Source organism: Myotis brandtii, unplaced genomic scaffold (genome assembly GCF_000412655.1).
Source record: "Myotis brandtii unplaced genomic scaffold, ASM41265v1 scaffold426, whole genome shotgun sequence".
Taxonomy (NCBI): domain Eukaryota; kingdom Metazoa; phylum Chordata; class Mammalia; order Chiroptera; family Vespertilionidae; genus Myotis; species Myotis brandtii.
The window spans coordinates 320,790-345,562 of NW_005366314.1; the positions used below are offsets into that span (position 1 = coordinate 320,790).

Here is a 24,773-nt window from a genome sequence, read left to right on the forward strand (position 1 = left end):
GACCCTTCACCCAGGCTTGGTGCACGTGAGTGCCGGCAAGAGGCCCGTGTGCTGGAGCCGAGTGGGCGTGGGAGGGGGCGGTGGCGGGAGAGATGAGCGTGTGGCCTGCCCTCGCCTCCCTCAGGATGACCGCAGGCTTTGCTGTCACGAGTGCTGGGCAGACGGGGGTTCTCCCAGGCCGTTGGCTGTTGCTTTGCAGGCCCGTCTGTAGAGTAGATGGTGGAAGAAAGCAGGGAGTCCAGCTCCGGACAGGACGGCTAGAGCCAGAGGGTGGCAGGGGGGCCAGGCTTGTCAGTGGGCTCACAGGGTCCGAGCACTGGCCCATGTGGGGCTGAGCAAAGAAGAACCCCACGAACTCTGCTGCCACCTGTGTCCACGACACCTGCAGACATGGCCTGACGCCGTGTGCCCGAGAGGAGACCTAGTCACTCCGGTTTAGGTCTGATCATGGGAACTGGGTAAAAGTAAACTTTATCTTGGTCCTGCCTCGGAAAGAATTTCACATGGTCATTGAAAATGTAGTGTCTTCAGGTTGAAAATTCATGCTTTTGGGTCATCTAACTTGACAGTTTAGTCCTTCCCCAAATAAGGTTTTTGGGATATTTTTAGACACCCCCCACCCCACTCCCACATGCGTGCGCACACACACAAGTACACTGGGGTACAGGAGAGTCACACACACATACACACACTGGGGTACAGGAGAGTCACACTCACATACACACGCACACTGGGGTACAGGAGAGTCACACACACATACACACACACACTGGGGTACAGGGAAAGTCGCGGCATCAGACCAGGGTGTGGTTTCCAGGTGGCCCCTCTCAGCTGGCTGTGAACTCGCCAGGTCTCATTCAGACCAGCAGGGTCGTGTGCTGTCTCTACAATGGGGGGATAACATTCTTGATGGCCTCAAAGGCTAAACTGAGCCGTGTTCTCTCTCTCAGGCATCACCAAAATCAAGAGAGACATTGTGTTTGCCGCCAGCCTCTACCTGTAGGAGCCACGGGACGTGGTGTGGCCTGTCCGCCTCCCGTCGGGTTGCAGATGACCACATGCGCGAGCAGCGCTCGGCCCGCCCTCCCACGACAGTTGTCCTCCGACATGAACACGTCATTTGAATCAAGCACCATCGCAGACATTGTACATAAGCATTGCGTTTTTAATAAAAATGTACAGGTGAGGCATTGTTGAAAGGCTGACATTTCTTCGTGGACTTGGAGCTATTAGACAGCCGCCGTGTTAGGGAACTATGTACACACAGGGAAGTGAGCGTCGGGAATAGCAGCAGAGTCCCTCCCAGGCTGTGCACACAGGGACCGCCCTCGTCTCTGGGCAGCATCCTTCCCCCTCGGCCCTCGCGCCTTCAGGGCTGATTGTTCCGGAAGTGATTCTCGCCGGAGGCCGTTTCATGCAGGTTTGTATGAGAAGCCTCCTCCTTTCTTTCCTTAAAAGAATTTCTGTCCTTGAAGAAATCTGATACATACACCACCTACAGGGAACAGGTTATACTCAGAATAAGTTTAGAAGCCATAGGCAAAGTCTCAGCAAGCAGTGTGCAAAACTGACTGTGAAGAGCAGGACACGCGTTATGGGGTAGGACTGAGGGCACAACCATCGTGCTACCGGGCATGTCTGTCCCAGGGGTTCACCCCGTGGAGCTGCGTTTTATGTTTGGGGCGAAGAGCCTCACTCTGCTGGCAATTGTTATTCTTCATGTAAATTTGCTTTTTTCCGATTCATTACCAACAAGAACACGGCTGTAGTCAGAGCCTTTCACAAGGAGCACACGGGGACTCCGGTGTCCATCTGTGTCCACCCTGGCGTGACTGGGCAGCCCTGGACTCTGGCCTGGACCCCGGCGGGCACGCGCTCTGCCACCGCCGTCTCACAGGGGTCTCTCCACTCAACTACCACGTGCCATCGCCACGCGGGCGTGCCTGCCGCCTGGTACTCACCACCAGCACTGCGACCAGCGCCCCCTGGATGAGCCCCGTCAGCACGTCGCTCCAGTGGTGCTTGTAGTCGGACACGCGAGAAAGGCCCACGTAGATGGACGTGGCCACGAGGCCAAACTGCAGTGTGGGCCGCAGGAGCCTCGCCCAGTCCGCCCGCATCCTGGCCTGAAGGTAGAGCTAACGGAGAGAGTGTGTCAACGAGGAGCTGAAACGACTTCACGTCAGGTGTCCCCTCGCCTCTACAGGGCTGGTGTGTCTCAAATGACCCGTAGACATTAAATATCAGTCACTAAATAGCCGATATTTTTATCACACATGGAATAAGGCTTCAGGCAAGCGTCCTAAAAGTTCACCCTTTTAAGCAGAACAAAACAAACTACTACCCAGGAACTTCTCAGGATTTACTGCCTCCGCAGGCAGGCCGCCTCGCCCGTGTCCCAGGGCAGAGGGCGCCTTTGGACTAGGGTTTCAGCCCCGCAGTCTGTCCGAGGCTCACACGAAGGCGCGGAGGCCAGCGCTGCTGACAGCGCGTCTTGGGCTGAGTGTCTAGAGCAAGTCTGCTTAATGCTCAGCAGCTGACACCCGGGGGCTCCCCTGCCTCTGCTCACTCACAGGTAAGTGTAATCACTGCCCAAGTCAGCGCCGCTGTGGTCCAGCCCTCGCCCCACAGAGGGTTCTCTGCACCCCCTTTCCCGTTCTGACCTTCCCCACCGAGCCCTGAGCGCTCCTCCCGGCCGCCTGCCTGACAACGCAGCCTCAGGACCCTGACGAGGGAGACATCTGGGTTTCCTGTGAGCGCCTCTTGGCAAATCTGGGCTCATTAAAAGCACGTTTTTGGTCTAATTTCTATCCAGTGAGGACATAAAAACTCAATAGAAAACTGTGTGGCTGTGCTTACTCAGAACAGACATAGGCCCGCGCCCAGCTGTTGGGCACACTGTGCTCCGTTCTCAGCAGCTGGGAGCACCTGGTTCTGAAGATGCATGCCCGGCGGGGGGCTCTCAGCTGTGGGCTTAGGTGCTGCCGGCTTTCCACAGTCCCCTCCCCCCCCAACTGGGAGAGGGCAGTGACCCCTTGGTGCGGGCAGCAGGGGCGGGCGGGCCCTCCAGTCACTCGTCACACAGCAGGGTTCGACCAGGACAGTCCCGACGACTCCTCGGTGCCTGGGCAGCGCAGGCCCAGGGGGTTTGCAGTGAGGGTTTAAGAGGGAAGCAGAGGGATTACCACGAGCCGAGAATGGATGCGGCTCCCCGTTCCCTGCCAGACCCGAAGGGCTGCGCTAGCTTAGACCTGAGAGAGGAGGCGTGATTTAAAGGACACCTGAGCCTCCCACTAGAGCCGCTCCCGCGAACAGGAAGGGACGTGGGCTTCCCGGAGACACACAGGAAAACACCTCACGTCCTCCACTAACCTTTACCCAGCCCCTCCCCCAGTCTCCTCTGCAAAAGGGGCAGCCAGACCAAGGCCACAGGAGCGAGGGGGAGGGGGGCAGCTGCAAAGCCGGTCCATTCCCAGTCTCTGGTAGGAGAAACCGACCAGTCGGTGTCCAAGCAAAAACTCCAAGCAAATCAAACCACCCAGACGGCGCATAGCCGTGTCAGGAGCAGGAGCTAGTGGAGAAGAGCCAGCCTTGGGGTCCACCTGGGCATGAGGGACAGTCTGGGCAGCAGCCGTCACGGCTGGCAGATGGGCACCCACTCTAAGGAGCTCACGGCACAGCAGGGGGCAGGTGGCAGCTGACAAGAGTGCGTGAGGTGGCCCACGGGAGAGGCCACATGCACTCCGCGCACCAGGTGAGGGCGGGGGCTGCAGGGAGAGAGCCCTGACCTGCGTCACGCAGGCACGTACTCACCGCCAGGAACAGCATGCAGTACATGGAGAAGGAGGAGTGGCCCGAGTAGAAGGACAGCCTGGAAGAGAGGAGAGATGTTCATTCTCTCCTGGAGGCCCAGGCGTCCTCCCCGGCCTATGGTGCCCTCTTCCCCTTTAGAACCAGGAGGGGGAGGCAGGACAGGGGAGGATGGCCGAGTCCTGGAGCCAGCCCGCCAGGCTCGCCACAGCAGCTCTGACACCAGAACCGGCCCAGGGCCTGCGGGTTATTCTCCACCTGCAGTCGGCCCCGAGGAACACGCCTCTGGAACATTCACAAGTGACTGCTTTTTATAAGACAAGTTAGTGTTCTCATGGGCACACGTCCAGCCGTGGGCTCCCCCAGGCTGTAGGGCTGCTTCCCCTGCGACAGCCCTGGAGTTGGACAGTGTCAGACGCACCGTTCGGCCCGCAGAGCCTAAAGCATTTCCTCCCTGGGCGGGAGGCAGCTGCTCATCCTGGGCTACCAGGGACCTACAAGGTCTGCTGCACATCATGACGCGTTGGAGATGAGAGCTGCACTAAGTGCTTTAATCGACGAGGACGGGAAATGGGGGGACGGGCGCAGTGAGGGGAACAGAGCCGGCCCTCAACTCGGTGCCGGCCGCTGGCACCCACTCACGCAGGCCCTCACACGGACACGCACCTGCCCTCCTTCACTTTCTGCGCGTTCCCCCGGCAGACGTAGTTTTCAATGTAACCGTCGCTGCTGCAGTTGATCTTTGACCAATCTGGGTCGCAGACTTCCAGGAAGTGCGGCCGCAGCCTGCCGATGGAGTACTTGGCGATGTCGGTCAGGGACTGGCTGGCAGCCGCGCCGAACAGGAACGTGCCCACGGCCTTGTAAATGGTGGCCACATAGTTATTCCTAACGAAGGAATTCGAGTGCAAGAGGTTACAGTAAACACACAGGGCTTCTCCGATAACCATCTGAAAAAGAAACAGAAGAACATGTGAGAGCAGCAAACGGGCACTTTAAACAAAATTAAAAATAGAAAAGAAAGTGGTAAATCACAATAAAATTATTTTAAAAACAACGCTCCTTTCTTTACGCATGCGGAGTCCACTTAGGATAGCTGAGCACAAAAAGGGGGTCGGGTCAATGGCCAAGCCAGAGGAATGTCCGTCCCCCTACAACCTTGCTTCTTGTCTTGTACGGAAATAAACAGTTTGAATAAGCAGACAGTGATGTGGACAAAAACAGTCTGTTCACAGAGCACGACCCCCATTGGAGCATCCCTTATGGAAGGCTACATCTTCGTTCTTCCCAGACACTCTGTACATCAAAACAGCCATCACGTTAAAAGGGGAGAAAAAAAGGTGGATGAGAATTTTAAGGAGTAAAACATCGAAAATACAAGCAGGGACCTAACCCTGAGGCCAGTGGCGCAGAGGGCAGAGGAGGCCGCGGGAGCGGGAGGCCGGGCGCCCTGACGCCCCTTCTCCAGGAAAACCTCCCAAGGCCTCCTCCCACTGCCACCTGCAGAGCTGCAGGCCACGCCTCCCAGGCCCCGTGCAGTGGGGACCAACTTGCAGCCATGGAATGAGGTCAGAGGCACAAAAAGGTCTACAAATACTTGACAAGTTCACAGACTAATACTCTGAGAAATTTAAAAAAAACACACACACACCAAATGGCAACATTATAAAAACTACATTTGCTAATAAAACAAGCCACACTAGCTGCCTGAGCCCAAAGTAAAGGCCTGAGCGGCCTGCTGCCGAGTCCTGCGGAGCGGCTGAGTCACAGCTTCCCTCAGACCTGCTGGCTCACTGCTTCGTCCCACATAAGGATGGTTCGCCTGCACAAACAGTTTACAGTGCTGGCCACCCCCGGTGCGCGGGCGAGCCCCACCACCTCTCGGAAGGAGCTCAGAACCTGGTCCCGACGTTCCTCCTTCCCCGGCCCCCCAGCTCCCAAAATCCCTCCTGAGCTGGAACTCTGAGGCTGGCCGTGAGCCCTTCCTACAAAAGCAGAATGGATGTCCAGCTCACTAGGAAGCCGGTGCCACCACGTGACCTAACACATGACCTCACAGTGGGCGCTGAATAAACTAACTGAAGATGCTGCCTCGGGGTAAACACGTGGAGCCCACAGGAGGCTCCTGGTTGGGGTGCTTGTGTGCAGACCTCGCCTGTCCCGAGAGGCCCCCGGGGGGTGGCTGCACTGCCGGGCCTGCCCAGCCACCTGCTCCACCTCCCGGGCTGCTGGGGGCCCAGCACCTGACAGACCAGCGGCAGGAGACTCTGGTTTGGTTGTGGAGTTGGTCTTGGGCCACTCAGAACAGGTACCAGTGTGTCAACCCCAATTTGGGTGGGTGAGACCTCATGGCCCAGCTGTCGCTGCGTGAGCAGTCAACCGCTTTCCCGAAACGAGGCTGGACTTCCGGAGCCTCCTGCAGGATGAAGGATGAAGGGCCTGGCTCTCGCCCTGGGGACAGAGGAGCTGCTGGGCGCGCCTGGAGCCCGGGCGCAGTGCAGGCTGACCCGCAGGAGCACACGCTGGAGTGTGACTGCGACAGGAGGCGGGACTCGGCGGCCGAGTCCCGATCGTGGAGTCCGGCTCCAGTGAGAAGCGGGCCAGAGGGAGGTGCTGAACGGCTCTTCCAGGTAAACAAAGGTTAGTCTGCGTGACCGGCACGTGGCAGCCATCTTTTTGTTTCGTTGACTCTCTTCTCCTGCCTTTGAGCCACGTATGTCCATTCTCAACCTCTGGGGACGCCCACACTCACGAGACCTAATCTGTGGCCTAATTTCAGAGCTGGGGTGACGGTCACGCATTATTCACTCAGACCAGAGAGACAGAATAAACCAAGAACTAAAGAGACGGGGGAGCAGAGAGAACGCTGTTGAAGGTCAGTCTAGTGATGACCTAAGGCAGCATCAGAGCCTGCTCGGCGTGACCCTGTCCATCTCTACGCTGTCTCTACGTTCGTCTTCGCTCGGGCCCACCTTCCCAAAACAGTACCCAGGACCCCTGGCCTGTTTGCACTCCTGCCTCCGTACCTCCGAACACCTCGGCCCCTCATTCTACTCAGTCTCCCTCAGAAGTCGCAGTCGTTCATCAGCGGGCACAGGGTGCCAGCCCTCGCTGCCTCCGTGGGGGGTGCCAGCCAGCCTGCCACGCCTCCTCACTGAGCTCTCCTACCGCCATCCTCGTGTTTGTGGATTGTTTGCAATCCTAGGCCTGGGTGAGTCTGAGTCCTAGGCCTAAAAGGCTTTTTAAGGAGATGGTTTACCTTCCGACCACGTGGGCCTGCAAGAAGCTGAGCTAATGAATAAACTGCAGCTACTTTACACGAGCACGTGAACCTCTGCCTCGAGCAGCGCCTGTCCCTGCTGACAGGTCTGTGTGCAGACGGCACGTCATGCGCCGTGCGATGTGCGGCGGGCGGGTCGGTGTAGAACCGGCCCTGGTCTCCTCGCTGTTGTTACTTTCCACGTGAAGACACCGTGCTCACGGGGTGCGAAACGGTCCAAGCTGCGTGTCACTGACGGGACAGGAGGGCTGGGTGCTGGGCGGCCAGCACCCCGACCCGCAGTGCGGCCGTCCGTCCTCTGCAGCGACCTGGGCAGCTGCACCTGCAGAGCATGTTACCGAGCGAAGCCCGGGAAAGTAGACTCCTATCTGCAGCCAAGAGGCCTCTACACTCTCCGTGTAAACAGTGATCTCTCAGGAACACAGACTTCACAGAAGACCCTACGCTCACTCCACCCTCAATGGAAGAATCAGAGTAAAACCCAGCAGGAGGACCTTCGGTTAAAGGGACCACTAGTTCCTAACCCTCGCCCTCCGGAGGAGTCTCTGAGGTCACTGCGTAACCCCCACGCCAGGACCGGGCAGCCCCGCCGTGGCAACGCCCTGAGGAACCAGCACCGCTGCCTCCAGGGCCTGGTCTCAGGGACACTGGAGCAGAGGTTTTCTTGTGTCGATGATGCACTGTCATTGCGAGCGATTCCCCTGCAGAGCTGAGGACTGTGGTCATTCCTGAGCAGGACATTCCATTTCTGAATGAAGAAGTGTCTTTATTTTTAATTAATTCCCAAAATGACAACCCTGAGGCTATGATCTTGTCGGCCCATCTCCTGGATGGGACCACATTTTCTGCTTTTGACTAAGGTGAGTCTTGCTTCTCCAGTTACAAGTTCTGAAGCACAAGTCCTCGCCTCTCCTCTCGGGGCCGGGGACACAGTCCTCTCTGTAGGCCTGAGGCCTCCCCAGAGCAGGCCGGGCTCGCCCGCCTCGGTCACTGTGACCCCCCAGAGCGCTGGCGCTCCTCGCTGTTCCTGGTGTGACCTGAAACTCCTCTGAAGTAACCGTGGGTTAAATGAAGGCTTAACATTAGTTAGCAAATTTTCTTTTCCCGAATCAGTAACTAGAAAGTAGGTACAGAACAGTCTACCCAGATTCAGAAAGTTATAAACTAACATCCCACCCATGTCTAAAGTAGGAACATGATACTAGCATTAGCTATCGCAGGATTACTGAACGAGAGCCAGAGCTCCAGCAGCCACTGGCTGAGAGGCGCAGCAAGCTCCTCCGGTGACCCGTGGCTCTGCTCTGGTCCCACCGACAGGAAATAACAGCTTCAGGCAAAGCTGAAAGCACACACATCGCTTCAAGGGTTACGCAGTCGTCATTCACAGATAACATCAACATCAAGCCCACGGACCAAAAGGGAGAATGTGAAGAATGGATGTAACTTACGACGATGACACTGAATGGAATGAGTATTCCCCCCAGTAACGCATAAGGGATGGTGTCTTCCTTGTATGGGTACTTGATGGACACGTCATTACAGAACAGTCCTCGCTGGAAGGGGGTGTGCCTTGAAGTGAGAATTGCAAAAGGCAATCCGGCTAGCAAAGGGAATAAACGAAAACATCATTAAAAGTGGAGCATCAGCACGAATCAACAGCAACAGTGATCCCAGAGGCTGTCAGCACGCGGGAGGGCGCAGCAGTGCAGGCGGGAGAGGAGGTGCAGGCAGGGCCCCCGCGTCTTCCACAGGCAACGCCCTTCCAGGCCTCCTGGCACACTTCCACCCAGAGGGACTCTTCCCTTCCTGCCCAGCACCCCATGGGTGTAGGGGCGCTCCCTTCTCGTGCCCTTGTCATTTCAGCACTATTTTCAAACCCATTTGTCACAGACTTTGCTTTCCACCCAGGTCTAGGTCACACCACACCCAGGCCTGGTCACCGGCCAGGCCACCCGAGGGTCTGAGGAAGCTCTCCCCCTGGCGCTGGGACTGTCCACAGCGAGGGCACAGCGGCTGCGGGAGGAGCTGAGCTGAAAACCAAGTCTCTGAGGAAAGACGCACGTGGACCAAGCACAGCAGCAGCACCAGACACTCTGCTCCCGCAGCGCGTCCCTGAGGACGGCCTCCGCTCAGCTCCGGAACATCTAGCTCCGGCTGATGTGGACGTTAGAAGCCCTTCTCCTCTGCTGCACCGAGCTCAGCAGACCGATGCACAGGGCAGCACACGGACTAGTACCATCTGGCACTAAAGTCACAGTTCAGCAGAAACCCTCGACACGCGGTCTGCCCCAAGTGTCCAAGCAGGGAGGGTCCCCCGCAGTGCCGCTCCCGCTAGGCTGACACGCTGGTGTTCACGCACGACCCCTCCCAGTTCTCATGAGCCCAGGGAGCCCGAAGGCCACGCCTCTGCTCTCTGCGGAGCACGGCCCACAGGCAGGTGGGAAGGAGCAGCACGTCCCTATTTCCCGTGTCCTCCCCGGACACCGGCGCCCGCGTTCATTTCTCTGGGGAAGCCACTCTGCCGTAGCGTGAACTCGGTAGAGGTGCTCACAAGGTTCCCAAAGCCATATTCTCGTAAATGCTACATTTTAGAAAAACCCGCTAGAGCTGACTGTGCTAGCTGACCCCACGCACCTCCCACCGTCTGCATTCAGGCTCCAACACAAGCACAGGCCTTCCCCGGGCTCAGCCTCCCACACCACCCCCGCTACAGAGATCCACCACCTCTAGAATTCGCTTCACCTGCGCACGGGCACATTACTTCTGTTTACAGAGATCCACCACCTCTAGAATTCGCTTCACCTGCGAGAACTCTATGCATAACACACCGCATGCTTCTGAACTGCTTTAAATTTTCAAAGAGCACTTCTCTCTTGGAGTAAGATATCTAGTACAGAAATTGAATCCACATCTGATTGGTGCCTAAAACTTGGTAGGTTTTATGTCCTTATTCTCAGAAAAAATTCACATTTATAGGCCCAAATACATTGGAAAATGTTTTTAGCAGGCATATTAAGTTGTGGTTTTTTCCCCTTTGACCACAGAAACTATGTTAGAAATTATTCTTAGATTTAGAAAAATATTTGTGGGTGTTTTTAGAATAGGAGGAAACAAAATAAAGTCACATACATGTATAATTAGTCCATTTTTAAAAATAGGGATATTCGAGTGGACAAATACCGAGTGGATCCATGGTGCGAGGGATTCCGTGGACGCGACAGGACACGCAGCTGAGCACCACACAGGACACTCGGGGCAGCAAGTGAGGGGCACGCGGGCACGCAGTCCGTCTCGCTGCCACCGGCCCGGGCACCGCTCACCTGCTGTCGCTAGGCAGACCTGCCTTTTGCAAAGCTTTCATCTACGTCACATGGTGCGTGGGGTTCTGTGATGGGAGGGTCATCATGTGGGAGCACGCAGCTCGCTCCTGTTTGCTGATGACCAGGGTCCTGCTCTAGCACACGCGGAGACGTCTGCTTCATCCACTCACCAGCCGACGGACGCTCGGGTCGTCTCCGGTTCTGTCCTTTATGACTAATGACCAGGGTGGTGCTGACACGTATCCCATGTCGCACGCGGTGCCCTCGGACAGACAATGGTCACGCATCCGGCTTCCTGAGAAGCTGCCGGCTGCTTTCCGAGTGGCTGCAGCACTGCACCTCCCGCCTTCTGCTCCTCAAGGCGCCACATGGCTGGTGACGTGAGCCCACTGAGAGTCAGGCCCTCTGCACGTGAACTCTCACTCACATGGACAGTCACAGCCGCCCTCCTCCAGTGCAGCTAGAACACATCGCAGAGAGCACGTGACACGGAAACGCTTCGCTTCCACACACGCCAACCACAGAACCTCACCCACTGCGAGTCATCGCAAGCCCATCAGACGTGGGCACCCCCTCCTCTCCAACCCTCCTGCACAGACATCCGAGTCTCGATACATCATTCAAATACCAACGAGTGTGTAAGTAGAAACACTGCCGACGGGGTGTCCGGCAAACCTGAGAAACCCGGCTAACGGGGAACTACACACACACCTCCCCCAGCGATGCCACAGGCTCACCCACCCGGCTAACGGGGAACTACACACACACCTCCCCCAGCGATGCCACAGGCTAGTGGACAGGAAAGAGAATGAAGCCTGCTCCTCTGACTGCAGGACAGTATCCCATGGAGTGGACAGGAAACAGCAGGTGCCCAGGAGAGAGTGGTGTGCACGCCAGAGCCCACAGCAGCCAACCGCTGAGGGACACGCGGGCTCAGGGCTAAGAAATTCTGACAGATGCCAGGCCCCTCGAGACCTGTTGTGAGGTCAGGTACCACGCTCAGTGGCACAGAAACACACGGAACGGAGAGGGCGATGTCCGCCTGTGGGTTCTCAGGGCTCATGTCCCTCTCCCGACGCCTGCACCGGAAGGGGAGGCCCAGCTGCTGGAGAAAGGGCTCTGCTATTTCGCCAGCTGCCTGTGCCGCTTGGCTAGCAGCTGTGTGAGGCTGTGGGTGGGGACTGCACTTTCTCCAGCAGGCCTTCTGCAGAGCTCCCTTGTTTATTCTCCCAGATGGAAAATGCCACGGAGGAAAGTCAATTTTGAAAATACAAAAGATGCCAGGAGGACCTAATATACAATCACACTGATAAGATAGCAGAAAGACTATGCTGATGCCTTCTTTTCCTTCTGCTTATATCTATAATAATAAAAGCATAATATGCTAATTAGACCAGATGTCCTTCCGGACGACCTTCCGGATGAAGCTGGGGCTGCGAGGGAAGCCCGGGTCCTGGGTGCCAGAGGGAAGCCGGTGCTGGCAGCTGGGGAAGGAAAGCCTACTCTTGCACGAATTTCGTACATCAGGCCTCTAGTGTGACAATAAAACCCTGCTGACTATTCTATACAGCAGCAATGAACAACTGAAAACCAGCATTAAAAGCACAATACCATTTGTGATAGTCCGAAACACTGAAATCCTGAGGCATAAACCTCACAAGACGTGTGGGCTGAAAGTGACAAAACACGGATGAAGTCAGTCAGAGGCCTAGAGGAAGACTCGACGGAAGAGTTAGCATGGGGAAGGCGTCAGTTCTCTCCAAAGGGACGTGACTCTTGTAGAGATCCTGCCAGACTGCTGGTAGACACACTGACTCTAAAATGTGTGTGGAAAAGCAAGGCAACCAGAGAGCTGAGAGAGTTTTGAAAAAGGGCTCATTCTTTGTACTGTACAGTTCTGTGGCTTTCGACAAATTCAGAGTGTCCCAAAAAACGTATACACACTTTGAGCATAAAGTCAGTGTTTATTAACATACTAGAGGCCCGATGCACGAAATTTGTGCAAGGGGCTCGGCCCTCGCAGCCTGACTGCCTCGCTGCCCCACAGCCCAGCCCACTGGTCATTCTGGAAGGTCATTCCGGAAGGTCATTCCGCAGTCTGTTTAATTAGAATATTAGCTTTTTATTATATAGGACAGTTCATTTTCCACATGCATTCCCAGTTATCATGGTGCAGTTTAGATCACTGTAAAATATTCAATGTCTCTTTAGGAGTTTTGTATGTTGGTCACACACACACACACACACACACACACACACACACACACACACACAGTTGGCTATACTATATTATTTTAGGCTAAACATGTTTACTAAAAGGCTGTGCTATAGAATAATCAAGACCTAAGAGAAGCAACTACTCAGAGTCAATGTAAAATAACCTGGGAAATGCAGAAAGTAAACTTTCTGTTCCCAAACTAGATCCATTTTACACTCTAGGAAAAGGATATGCATTGCAATACAGGGGTTTGGGACTTAACCTTCATCACTCTAAAAGTTGCATACAAATTCAAGCTTCTATCTTTTTCTAGAAATGTGACATTTATGAAAGTAAATGTATAAGGACCTGGGGAGTGAAAAGGTAAACCTACACAAAGCCAGAGGGGAGGGAAACATTTAGTGTGAAATTAGATCCTTAAAACCCAAAAAGAAACGTTAAGCCAAGAAAACATAAAAATCTATAGTCTTCCCTTTGGCTGAGGCCCTCTACGTCTGAGGTGACATGTAAACTATGAAAATGAACAGACAAGTCGCCGGGGGCCACCAGCCGCACGTGCAGCCCGACAGCCGCATGCTGCTACTGCTTTTACCAGAAACACATTTTCAGTAGAAAGTCTCTGCAGATCACCGCTCCCATATTGGGAATAGAACGCAAGGATTTACCCAAGTCTTTTTCTACTACTTTTTGAAAATTTAGCTGTATTTTTCCTAATTTAAGCTGTTTGATATTTATAATAACTCAAAAATGTTCATTATACAAAGAAGTAAAAAACAAGGCACACACTGAGTTTGCAGTGTGTTCGCAATGGTATGAACACTGACCAGCTGGCCTGGCTGGTGTGGCCGCTGGTTGGAGCTTGGTCCTGTGCACGAAGGGCTGAAGGGTCAAAAATTTGATGAGCAGGCGCAGCACACACCCAGGATATGGGTTCGGTTCGACCCCGTGTCGGGGTGTGTACAGAAGGCAACCGATGGGTCTCTCTCTCTCTCTCTCTCAATGAATAAAAACGTCCTCAGGTAAAGATTTTTTAAAAAACCTGCCCAGTTAAAGGAAATACTAGTAATATAAGAATGTTAATGGTTTTCTTCAGGTAGCAGAACTAATTAGGGTGATTTCTCCTTCCTTTTTCCTTTATAACAGATTTTCTTAAATTCACTAATAAATATGTATTATTTTTATAATTTAACATTTTTTAGAAAGAGATGAAATGACTAAAAATCACTTCCTTATCCTCAAGCAATCATCTCCTCAAGTACAGGGTGGTTCACAGAAAACTCTACCTGGTAACAGCTGCTCACAGCCATGGCTGCAACCCAGGCCTGCACTGCGCCCAGCGGCGACGGCACACCTGCTTTCCTGCGCACGGAGGCTGTGCTGCCGGCACAGCAGACGCGCCCAGTTATGGTGGAATTTACCTCTTGGGAAAAAGTATCTCCTTAAACTAAATACAGATGTTTCTCCCTTTTTATTCCTATATAAGTGGTTATAATCAAATTAGAGTGTATATGCTATCTATGGACATATTTAATACGAGAGGCCCGGTGCATGAAATGTGTGCACTGGGGGAGAGGGGTGTCCCCTGGGGATCGGGCCTAAGCCAGCAGTCAGACATCCCTCTCGCAGTCCAGGACTCCTTACCACCCACCTACAGCGAAGGCGGGAGAGGTTCCCGCCACCGCTGCTGCACTCTCCAGCCGTGAGCCTGGCTTCTGGCTGAGCAGCACTCCCCCTGTGGGAGCGCACTGATCACCAGGGGGCAGCTCCTGCGTTGAGCATCCGCCCCCTGGTGGTCAGTGCGTGTCATTGTGACCGGTTGTTCCCTCGTTCGGTCTATTTGCATATTAGGGTTTTATTGTATAGGATATCTTGGAACCTAACAAAATCCAAGTCCCCTTCACAACATGGTACTAAAGACTATTAAAAAAATCTATTAGACAAAATGAACTGAGATATAAACTAGAAAACCCAAGGAGCAGGTTATTATTCAGAGGCAATTTGAGGGCAAACCAGGGAAGAAAAGAAAAGCCAGCCTCCCTGCTGTGGAGACAGGCGCTGAGCAAGCCCACTCCCTGGGGAGACGGGCGGTCAGAGGAGAAACCTCCCGGGGCTGCAGGAGGCACAGGAGGCACAGGAGGCACAGGGAGGTTCCGGAATCGGAGCCCAGGGTGAAGGGCGTGAGCGCGACAGCTTATCCGTGGGTGGCACTTGGCCTAGAAGGGAACTTCCCGGGTCTCTGACATAACGAAGCCCAGCACCACCCCAGACCGATGACCTACCTCCAGCACCGCACAACCTCAAACCCCTGACCCGGTCTGAGGCGTCCTGAGGATTCTATTCTGCACATGTCTCATTTCTCAGGTTTAATACATACATCTGTCTCCTTCATTATGGCCTCAATTTCCATGTAATGATATGATAAAACAAGCACAATCTTAGCTTATCATGTTATTTATCAACACAAAATCACTTTCTGGGCTTGCGCAGGTGTCTTCACTCATGTCTTGAAAGGTGTTGCTCCAAATGACTGAGGGGAGCCTTCCCCGCTAACAGATCACCCATCAGTCTTCAGGACGACCCCACTTGTTTCTGTGGCATCGCACCCCCTTTTCCCGGAGAAGCTGCCCCTGATGAGCACAGCGGCCTGCTTCTCGGGCGGTGGGCAGTCAGCACACCCACACTGGGAAGGCTGGGGTGGCCTCACCCCCAACGCCATCACTCCACCACCCTCCAGCACCACACACCAGCGCCACCTACCTACACATGCATTTACTTACAGAGGAAATGGGTAACCCAAGCCCCAGTACGGTGAGCATGGTGCTGGTGACGGTACTGTCATGGTACGGGTACTGGATGCTGTTGTCTTTACAGAAAAAGCCTCTCTGAAATGGGTATATGTGGCCCAAATTTAGAGCAGCCATGGGCATGGAAGCTGTTGGGAAGGGAAAAAGACACACATGGTTACATTCAATTCACTTCATTAGGAGGCCAAGTCTACTGCATGGGGTGCACATCTTAAGCATGTTCTGCCCTTTCCGAAAAGGAACCCGTGCTCCACCATCCCGAGTGCAGCGGGCAGCAGGCAGGCCGCTCGCCCCGCCCGCCCGGGTCACCGACACGGAACCCGGGAAGGGAGCCAGCTGGCCGGGGAAGGCACCGCGGGGAAAACGCACGGTTCTGCATTTACATTTCATAACTAACTCGTTTTTTATTGAATTGCTTCATATCTTAAATATATTCAAGAAAAAAAGGAAACTCAGTAAATAACATTTAATAATCATAATGATCAAAACAGCCAAATGTGGTTAAGGAGGGGCAAGGTATAGAATTTTGTTTCACATTAAAATTTAAAATATGGTTAGAAAACAAAAGAAACCATAAGTATATTTGATAATAAAAACAGAAAGAAACAAGCCCTTTATATTCCAAAGACAAATTAAAAGTGGTTTTTATTAAGCCCTGGCAAGCCTCCAAAATCACTATGACAAGCAATACAGGAATAATGTTCATTTGAGATTTTTCACCCAAATGAAATGAAAGACCAAAGAGAAACTAACTTCAATGAGTAGCTCCTTAGCCCATCCCAACGTGCCATGATTTTAGGCGTTGTTGTATACAACTGGACCGTTCAAGTCTCTGCTCACTTATACTCGACTCTAGGCTAGGCCTTCTAAGGGGATGAGTGAGTGTAGCAGCTACCAGGGCGGGGCCTGCACTGCACACAGACACAGAACGCACGCTCAGGAGTTGTTAAACGTGATACCAAGATATATTTGGGGGGAGGGGCCGATGAAATTGTTCTGTATCTTGACTGTGATGGTAAGTCCACAACTCTAAGCATTTGTCAAACTCGAAGAACTGTACAACCAAAACCTCAATCTTACTGTCTGTAAAGTTTAAAGGAGATACCATAAAAGACAAAACAGGTCGAACTTCTACAATGGTTTAAAAGGCCCTACAGCAGCGGTTCTCAACCTGTGGGTCATGACCCCTTTGGGGGTCGAACGACCCTTTCACAGGGGTCGCCTAAGACCATCGGAAAACACATATATAATTACACATTGTTTTTGTGATTAATCACTATGCTTTCATTATGTTCAATTTGTAACAATGAAAATATATCCTGCATATCAGATATTTACATGACCATTCTAACAGTAGCAAAATGACAGTGATGAAGTAGCCACAAAAATAATTTTATGGTTGGGGGTCACCACCACATGAGGAACTGTATTAAAGGGTCGAGGCAGTAGGAAGGTTGAGAACCACTGCCCTAAGGGAACGCAGAGGTCAGCCTGAGCTGGAGCAGCGAGAAAAAAAGAAAAGGCAAACAGAACGGAAACGGCAGGCGAGCGGGGCAGCAGGAGCGGCCGGGCAGAGGCCAGCCGGGCACACAGACTCGAGCGCAGGGGGTGCTGTCCAGCCAGCATGCACTGCGCTCACACTGGCCGGCCGGAGCGACAGGAACTAACCAGCCCTCCCTCGCCCTGGAATAGGGACTAGGACCCCCCACCCTCAGCTGTCACACCCGGCACGGCGAGGCGCAGAGCTGCGAACCCTGTGAGACCGGGAAGCAGTGCCGCTCGGGACCAGGCAGAACTGGGATGAGCGACAGGACTGCGGAGACCGGCCTTCCGAGAGGCTCGCTCGGTGTAGAGACAGGTAAGGGCCCCATAAAGACATGAAGCTGATGGACACGTCTCTGTGCCGATGACCGAATCCTGCATTGTGTGTGAATGGGAGGGGTGGGCTGCAGACCTGCCTGCACAGAAGGAACTCTTGTCCTGGAGGAAGGGAGTGTCACCGTCCTCCTGCTTAGGGTCAGCACAGGGTGAATGAGGGGCGCTGGGTGTTGAGTTTTTTAAAAAGTAGAAAAGGGGACGTGTAACGCGGCCCTAAAATAACGCAGCGATTAAGCGACAAGCAACGTGTCGCCTGAAAACAGAAAGGACGCCTGGAAGAGCACTCTGAACAGAGAAACGACAGGCTGCTGACAGCACTGCTGAGGCAGGCGGAGGGGACACTGAGGCCTGGAGGCGGGGGTGTGAAGCTGGGTGGGGGCTGGTTTATAGTGGAAGGAGATAGTTCAGTATGAAGAATACTGACTTTAGGGTCATCTGGCACCTTCTCAACGCTCAGCCTCATCTCTCCTCCTCCCTCGCCCCCTGAGCCCTTAGGCCCAATCACACTGAACCATGTGCTGTTGCCTGAACAGAATGTTTTCAAAACCAAGGTGTCACCTGGCCGGTGTGGCTGACCACTGACCTATGACCCCAGAGGTCACGGTCCAATTCCCGGTCAGGGCACAAAAGGGTTGTGTGGGGTGTGCTGGGGGTTCTCTCTCATCATTGATGTTTCTCTCTCCCTCCCTCTCCCTTCCTCTCTGAAATCAATACAAATATATTCTTTAAAAAACCATAGGTGCCTTAATAGACAGGACTAGAGGCCCGATGCACGAAATCTGTGCAAGGGGCTCAGCCCTCACACCCCCGGCTTCGTCCGGAAGGTGGTCCAGTCTAATTAGCATATTACGCTTTTATTATAGATGGGGCAAAAGTAGGTTTACAGTTGTGAGTACGTGAAACACAGAGTTTATTCTTGTATTATTATTACTAATGAGTGTGTTATTTCCCATGCGAACAGCTGTAAACCTACTTTTGCCCACCCTGTGTGTCTGGTAAGATACTTGCCCTCTTGGTTCCCTTGGAGTCCAGTGCACTCCAGGTACGCCTGCCTCCTCCGCCCACAGAACCTGCCCACACACCGGAGACACTGCATCTTCAAGCCCCTTGGCACTGTCAGCAACTGAAGGGCAAAGACGATCTTTGTGTCCTGTGTGCCAGGCACACAGCTGGCTATGAATAAAAATTGTGAATGGCTAAATATATGAAATTCAGGATAAAGATCAGAAGTAGACAGAGATATGCAAATTGCTGGCTTTAGAAGTGGTAACTTAAGCCAGAAAATGAAACAGTTCTCAGAGAAAGCAAAGCCTGAAATCAGGGCTGACAGAAGGAAAGCAACCAGCTTCTGGGGGGAGCGGGCCTAAGCCAGCAGTCGGACATCCTCAGTGCTGCTGCGAAGGCGGAGAGGGTCCCGCCACTGCCACTGCACTCACCAGCCCTGAGCTCGGCTTCTGGCTGAGCGGCAGCTCCTGCGTTGAGCATCTGCCTCCTGGTGGTCAGTGCGCATCACAGGGACTGGTCGTCCAGCCCCTGGGTCCATTTGCATATTAGCCTTTTATTATATAGGATCCATGTGCACCTCATGAACTGAACCTGCCTCCCCACAAATTCTTACGTTGGAGTTCCAACCACCAATTTTACGGTATTTGGAGACAGGGCTTTTAGGAGGTAATTAAGGTTAAATAAGGTCATAAAGGTAGGGTCCTGAGGAAGAGGGAGAGGGAGATGTCTCTTTCCAAATGCACACACCCAGGAAAGGCCACGTGAGGACAGAGATGTGCGTCTGCAAGCCAGGAGAGCCCACACACGCATCACGCACAGGCGTGTCCACCCGCTAGAGTAAACACACACCTCTACTCTAAGAAAAGGGAATGTTCTCTCCTTACTCTAGAGATTACTTTCAATGGTATTTTTTAGGGTATAATAGGGAAATCTGGGTCAAAGCTAATGTCATAGGAAGATTTTCTCCAAATAAACCCTTTCATGTTCTCTCCTTAATATAGACAGGATACAGAAACTCTTTTTGACCCTACTAATTCTAGAGTATTTTTCTATTTTTTTAAATATATATTTTATTGATTTTTTACAGAGAGGAAGGGAGAGAGATAGAGAGTTAGAAACATCGATGAGCGAGAAACATCAATCAGCTGCCTCCTGCACACCCCCACTGGGGATGTGCCCGCAACCAAGGTACATGCCCTTGACCGGAATCGAACCTGGGACCCTGGAGTCCGCAGGCTGATGCTCTATCCACTGAGCCAAACCGGTCAGGGTTAGAGTATTTTTCTCTTAATTAGCATCCCTTCTTCAGAGAAGTCACATTCACTGAGCACGTTTGATAGCTGTCTGTCCGCCCTCAGTGGCCCCTTCTGAGATACACTGAGGGAGACGCCAGCCCACACCTGGTATGTGTTTCCTATATTCTCCTCCAAGCACGTGGTCACTGAAATCTCTCCCATTTTATATGGAGTACATACTTGCTTAAAAATATGCTGTTACATTTCAGTGGAATAAATCTAAAATGCACTTTAAAGAGAAAGACTGAGGTAAACTGTGAGCTGCTAATATGCAGAAGCAAAAGTAAAGAAAAACAAGTGCGAAGTTTGCTTTTTGAAGGAGTGACACAGAACTCCGGATATTGTTAAAGTGAGGACTGACTTCAGTATCCACCGCCTTCCTCTATCTCCGCCAAAGATCTCGTATCAGACATCAAAGTACACGCCACGCTGAGCCACGGGGGATTCGCGTGTCCGGCTCTGGACAAGCCCCCTCCTCCTCAGCAGACATTTCCATCCCGATCCCACGGCAAGAGGACTCAGGGCGGGAAGGAGTGAGGAGACCTCAGCAGCGTGTCACTGAGGAGGCGCTGGAGCTGCAGGAAACCCCGCGGGGGCGGGAGCGAAGCTGACGGATCAGGCTCCGGAGGCAGGGCAGCCCCAGGGCGCGGACCCAGAGCCCAGGAGGGAGCTGGAGAGCCCACACAGCACTGCCCAGTGCTCAGCGCGGCCCCTACCCAGGCAGCTGGCAGGGCGGGCAGGGCGGGGGCCATGGCGAGGCACCGAGGGAAGCCCAGCTTGGCTGGAACAGGTGGCAGCTGGGGGACCATCGGGAGTATTTGCTGACATGAACACGTGAGCACACAGGGCACAGGAGCCTCGGAGGCACATACACCATCATCACGTGCAACCAGCAACTCAGGTCCTGAAAGGCTGTAAGTGGCTTTTCTCTCCAAAAGACTCAGGTTACAACAAACCAAGAAAAAGAGGTCAACACGCTACGGAGCCCAAGCACAGGCTCGGGAAGCACGTCTAACTCTGTGCCAACAAGCACTGCGCAAGCTCCCGGGGAGCACCCCTCACATGGCAGCTGCTCACAGGCCTGCCCCTGGCAGCCCCGTCCCCACGCACTCGCACAGCCCAGCGCCCACGAGCACTGCTCTCCCCCTTCTCTCGAAGAAAAGAAGGCGGAGCCCCACTCAGATTTCCACGTGAGGCGACAGGGCGTAAAGCAGGGGCCTTCAGATAGGACTTCAACACACGATCCTCTGCAGGCCCATCTCCAGCCGCTTCTCTGTGGCCACTAGACACCGGCAGAGCCGAAGCCGTCACAAAGCACCCACCGCACGCCCTAGTCCGCGGCAGCGCCCACTCCACCCCTTCAGGTCAGCGGAGGCCGAGCTCCAGGCCCGGGGGACGGCATTCTCACCTACTGTGCCCGCCATGCGCTGGGCTGCCGTGCTCGGCACAGACCACGAATCACAATGGGCCCTGTTCCCCAGCAGGAAGCACCCAAAATCATCAGGCCGCCCAGCTTACGAGACTCTTAAACAGCAATCCTGCTGGCGCTGTAGCAATTTATAAACCGGAATCACACACACACACATGCGTAAGAGAAAGGTGTGCTTTACAGCGAAGATGAATAGCCGGCTGTGTGGGGACTGACTGAGCCTTCAGTGTCACTGCTTCTCAGTCTGGGCAAGAACAATGCACACTGACAGCAGTGACAGGCAGCACAACCGCACAGCATCTTCATTTAAAAACAGGTATTTGTCCTTCAGAATCTGGGAAAAAACTCAAAGCCTAAGCCAGTGGTTCTCAACCTTCCTAATGCCGCGACCCGTTACTATAGTTCCTCATGTTGTGGTGACCCCCAATTTCATTGTTACAAATTGAACATAATTAAAGCATAGTGATTAATCACAAAAACAAGATGTAATTATATATGTGTTTTCTGATGGTCTTAAGGGACCCCTGTGAAAGGGTCGTTCGACCTCCAAAGGGGTTGCGACCCACAGATTGAGAACCGCTGGCCTAAGCACTAGTATTAATATTAGAATAAGCAACACATACATAGAAATATGTTCAATATACTGCTAAAGAGGCAAAATGATCTGTAAAAACATTATAATTAGTATTTCATTTATATGAAAAAGTATTTGTGTTTATGTCTAAATATACATTAGAAAGCCTAGAAAAATATATAACCAACTTTCAGGTGGTTAACTCTAGAGGTGGTATTTAATATAAAATCAGGTAGACAGCTCACCTCCTACTGTATATATTTCCATATTTGAATGTTTTATAATACAACAAAAGATCAAGATCATTAATTTTGAATTTTAAGAACTGCTTTATCACCACGAAAATGATGGGTGTTTTTTTTTGCTGTGTTTCCTGAAATTATGCTATAAATGGCACTTATTGAAAAAGTTCTAATTTCAAAAGCATTTAATTTTTCTAAGGAAAAGTGAGAGCATTTGCTGAGTGCCCACTATTGCCAGGTGTTGGCCTATATATTATCTCTAACAATTTCATGAAGGGGAAGACAGTCCCCCAAAATCTGGACATTTGAAAACTTAAAAATCACTAAGTCATAGGTCTAGAAAAGCTAAAATGTAAATCATAAAATAGTCTGAAATGAACATGAAAATACAAATCAAAACTTGAAGTACACAGCTAAAATACTACACATAAAAATGTAGAGCCTTAAATGTATACCTTAGAAATTCATGAAACATTCAATAACTTATTTTTTATAAGCTCAAGAGAGTAAAAGGAATATAGACCAGAAATGAATAAAATAGAAAACAAAGGAAACACCAGATTAACAAAACCAAGTGAGTTTTTACTGGTTAATGATCAGCCTTGTTAAAGGCTTAAGAAAAAACAAAAAGAAAACACCAACACAGAGATTATTAAAATTGTTAAAGGGCTAATTTATCAGAAACTCAGAGACACTCCGTCTCTCGGGTGTGGACGAGGGTGGGTTAGCAGTGACAGGCTGGCAAGCAGGGAAGCCGGGATTTTAACAAGAGCTCCTCTTCTCGCACATCTCCCGGCCCCCCGCCTGTCTTTTAGGAGGAGTCTAGCCCCCAGGGTCCAGCTTCCGCGTCTACAAATGAGGAAGAAGAGAGGCATTCTCAGGTCCCTGCCAGTCCCTGGTCCCACCAGCCCCAGCCGGTCTGCACACAGACAAACCACAGGTTTCCTTCTTGGGCCGCATGGGTGAGGGGAGCTGCTCTGTGTGACGCAGACACATCCTACCCAGGGTGCGGGCGGCTGGCCATCCTGGTGTCTACACGGTGGGCAAACCAGGGAGGAGACGGGCAACCTCAGCACAACGCACAGGAACACACAGCCAGGGAACTGCCTCCAGGAACTGATGTCTCCCAAAGTGGAGGGGACAGAACCCACCGTAAGAAATCTCCTTTCCAACCACCCAGCCCGCGCACGCGGGGCCGTGTCTGCGTTTTCCTCGTGTATATTTGGGTCTAACAACTGAGCCCACAGCTACTTTTGTAAAACGCGCTCCCACGAACCCTTTCATTTTCTCCTTTTAGCAGTCAAGGTTGAAAGTAAATAAAGCTTTTGGCTCTATACGACTTTGTGCTACCTGAGCAGTTTTTAGAAAGTTCTATTCATTCCACACTTAAGGAATGTCCTTTATTTGGTGTCTAATTCAGTTCTAACAAAATACACATTTTCTCGCTTTCTCTGGAGACAGGTGTTGCGGGTTCTTTCCAGACCCACCTGGAAAGGCCTCCTGCTGACCGACCGGAGCTCTGTGCTCCTCCTCCCCCGTGGGAAGGGCCGGCAGGTTCACAGGGGAGAGTCACTCAGGTTTTTACCAACTTGAGTGAAACGCACAGGTGTGCCAGGGGAGGGACGCCCCCTGCTGGCCAGCCCTGCCCTCACGCAGGCTTCGCGTGGGCGCACAGCGGGGCGCTCAGGAGACTCAAGACGAGTGTGAAGTTATCGAGCGGAAAGGCATGGCTGCCCATGCGATGAGACTGCGATCACTCGGTGACGGCAGCCGTGACCTTGGAAAGAAAACCAAAGTCAACAGGGCCGGCTAAAGGATGAACTCCAGGAAAGGGTGGGGACACCGTGGGTGGTGCCAGGGAAAATGAAGGGCCACTTGGTGAAAATGTCACCAACAGTAGGTGCCTTTCACTGAACGCTCACCGTGCATCCTGACTGTTAATCCTCCAACAACTTTAAAAGGTAAACATGACATCATTCTGAAGATGAAGAAACCTGCCCAAAGCCACTCAGGCTGAGCCTTCGGTCAAGAGGCCATGAGCCCACTGACCCCACAGGCCTAAGGACAGACGCCACTTACAAAGAGCTGAGCAGAAAGAGCACAGGCAGCAGGCCATGGGGGGCTGACAGAAGGAAGGGGTGCAGCAGCAGGAGAGACAAGTGCACTCACCTTCTGATAAAAGGAGGGGAGAACCTGCCGCCACTCAAAGGAGAATGAGGGCAGGAGAAGGCACAATTGTCTTGCCTTTGTCTGTATTGCAAAGATCTGAGAGTGGGGGGAGGTGATGGACTGGGGGGGACTTAGAATAAGGAAGGAGGAGCTAGATCCAAGGGAGACGCAAGCACAGGGAGACACGGCCACCAAGAGAAGGGTCACCTGAGGTTCCTACCCTCCCCCACAAGGCGGCTTCTCATCTGTGCCGCCCGGCAGTGAGGTCAGGCCCGGGTCCTCTGTGGGAAGGCCAAGTCCAGCTCTGAGTGTTGGCTCCACCTTCCCCAGGTTGCACTGCCCTTGGCCCTCTGGCCCCGATGGCCCAGGAGGGCAAAGGGGAAGAAAGGGCGAGAACACGTGAGCCCCGTGTCTGCACCATGTGGACACGTACATCACTTGCATCATCCCCGCGAGACACTGGCACACAAGCTCCAAGGCGGAGCGGAGAGCTCTGCTGTGTTCACGGACAGCCAAGCACCCCCGTCAGTGCTAAAGCAAGACAGGCCCTCAGCACATACTTCACACACAGAGCCACCTTGTAGAACAGGTATTATCAGCCCTGCGTACAGAGGAGAGGGTGACTCAGAGAGGACCAGGAGGTACAAAGCCACACGTGTAACAAGGGTGAAATCAAACATGTCCACCACCAGCACCGCCCGCACTGGCCGCTCAGAGCGACGCAGCCTGTGCCGGAGCGGGGAGCGGCG

General features: G+C 52.9%; 2 protein-coding genes across 6 annotated transcripts in view; one reads left to right on the top strand and one right to left on the bottom strand.

Moving 5' to 3' along the window:
- Positions 1-1,188, top strand: part of SKIV2L2 (superkiller viralicidic activity 2-like 2 (S. cerevisiae)) — a 50,888-nt gene extending 49,700 nt beyond the window's left edge. For all 3 annotated transcript variants that reach the window (XM_005874151.2, XM_014546026.1, XM_014546027.1), the window contains one exon: positions 951-1,188. In XM_005874151.2, coding sequence (XP_005874213.1) covers positions 951-1,003 — 53 coding nt within the window. In that variant the 3' untranslated portion in view covers positions 1,004-1,188. The remainder of the gene's footprint in view (positions 1-950) is intronic.
- The window catches only part of PLPP1 (phospholipid phosphatase 1), a 41,030-nt gene continuing 17,404 nt past the window's right edge, over positions 1,148-24,773 (bottom strand). For 2 of the 3 annotated variants that reach the window (XM_005874146.2, XM_014546028.1), the window contains 5 exons: positions 15,406-15,560; positions 4,477-4,760; positions 3,814-3,871; positions 1,962-2,138; positions 1,148-1,495 (listed from right to left, as the gene is read on the bottom strand). In XM_005874146.2, the coding sequence (XP_005874208.1) occupies positions 1,370-1,495; positions 1,962-2,138; positions 3,814-3,871; positions 4,477-4,760; positions 15,406-15,555 (795 nt within the window). In that variant the 5' untranslated portion in view covers positions 15,556-15,560 and the 3' untranslated portion in view covers positions 1,148-1,369. Of the gene's footprint in view, positions 1,496-1,961; positions 2,139-3,813; positions 3,872-4,476; positions 4,761-15,405; positions 15,561-23,342; positions 23,412-24,773 lie in introns of those variants that run through there. The other variant, XM_014546029.1, reaches the window with a different exon arrangement.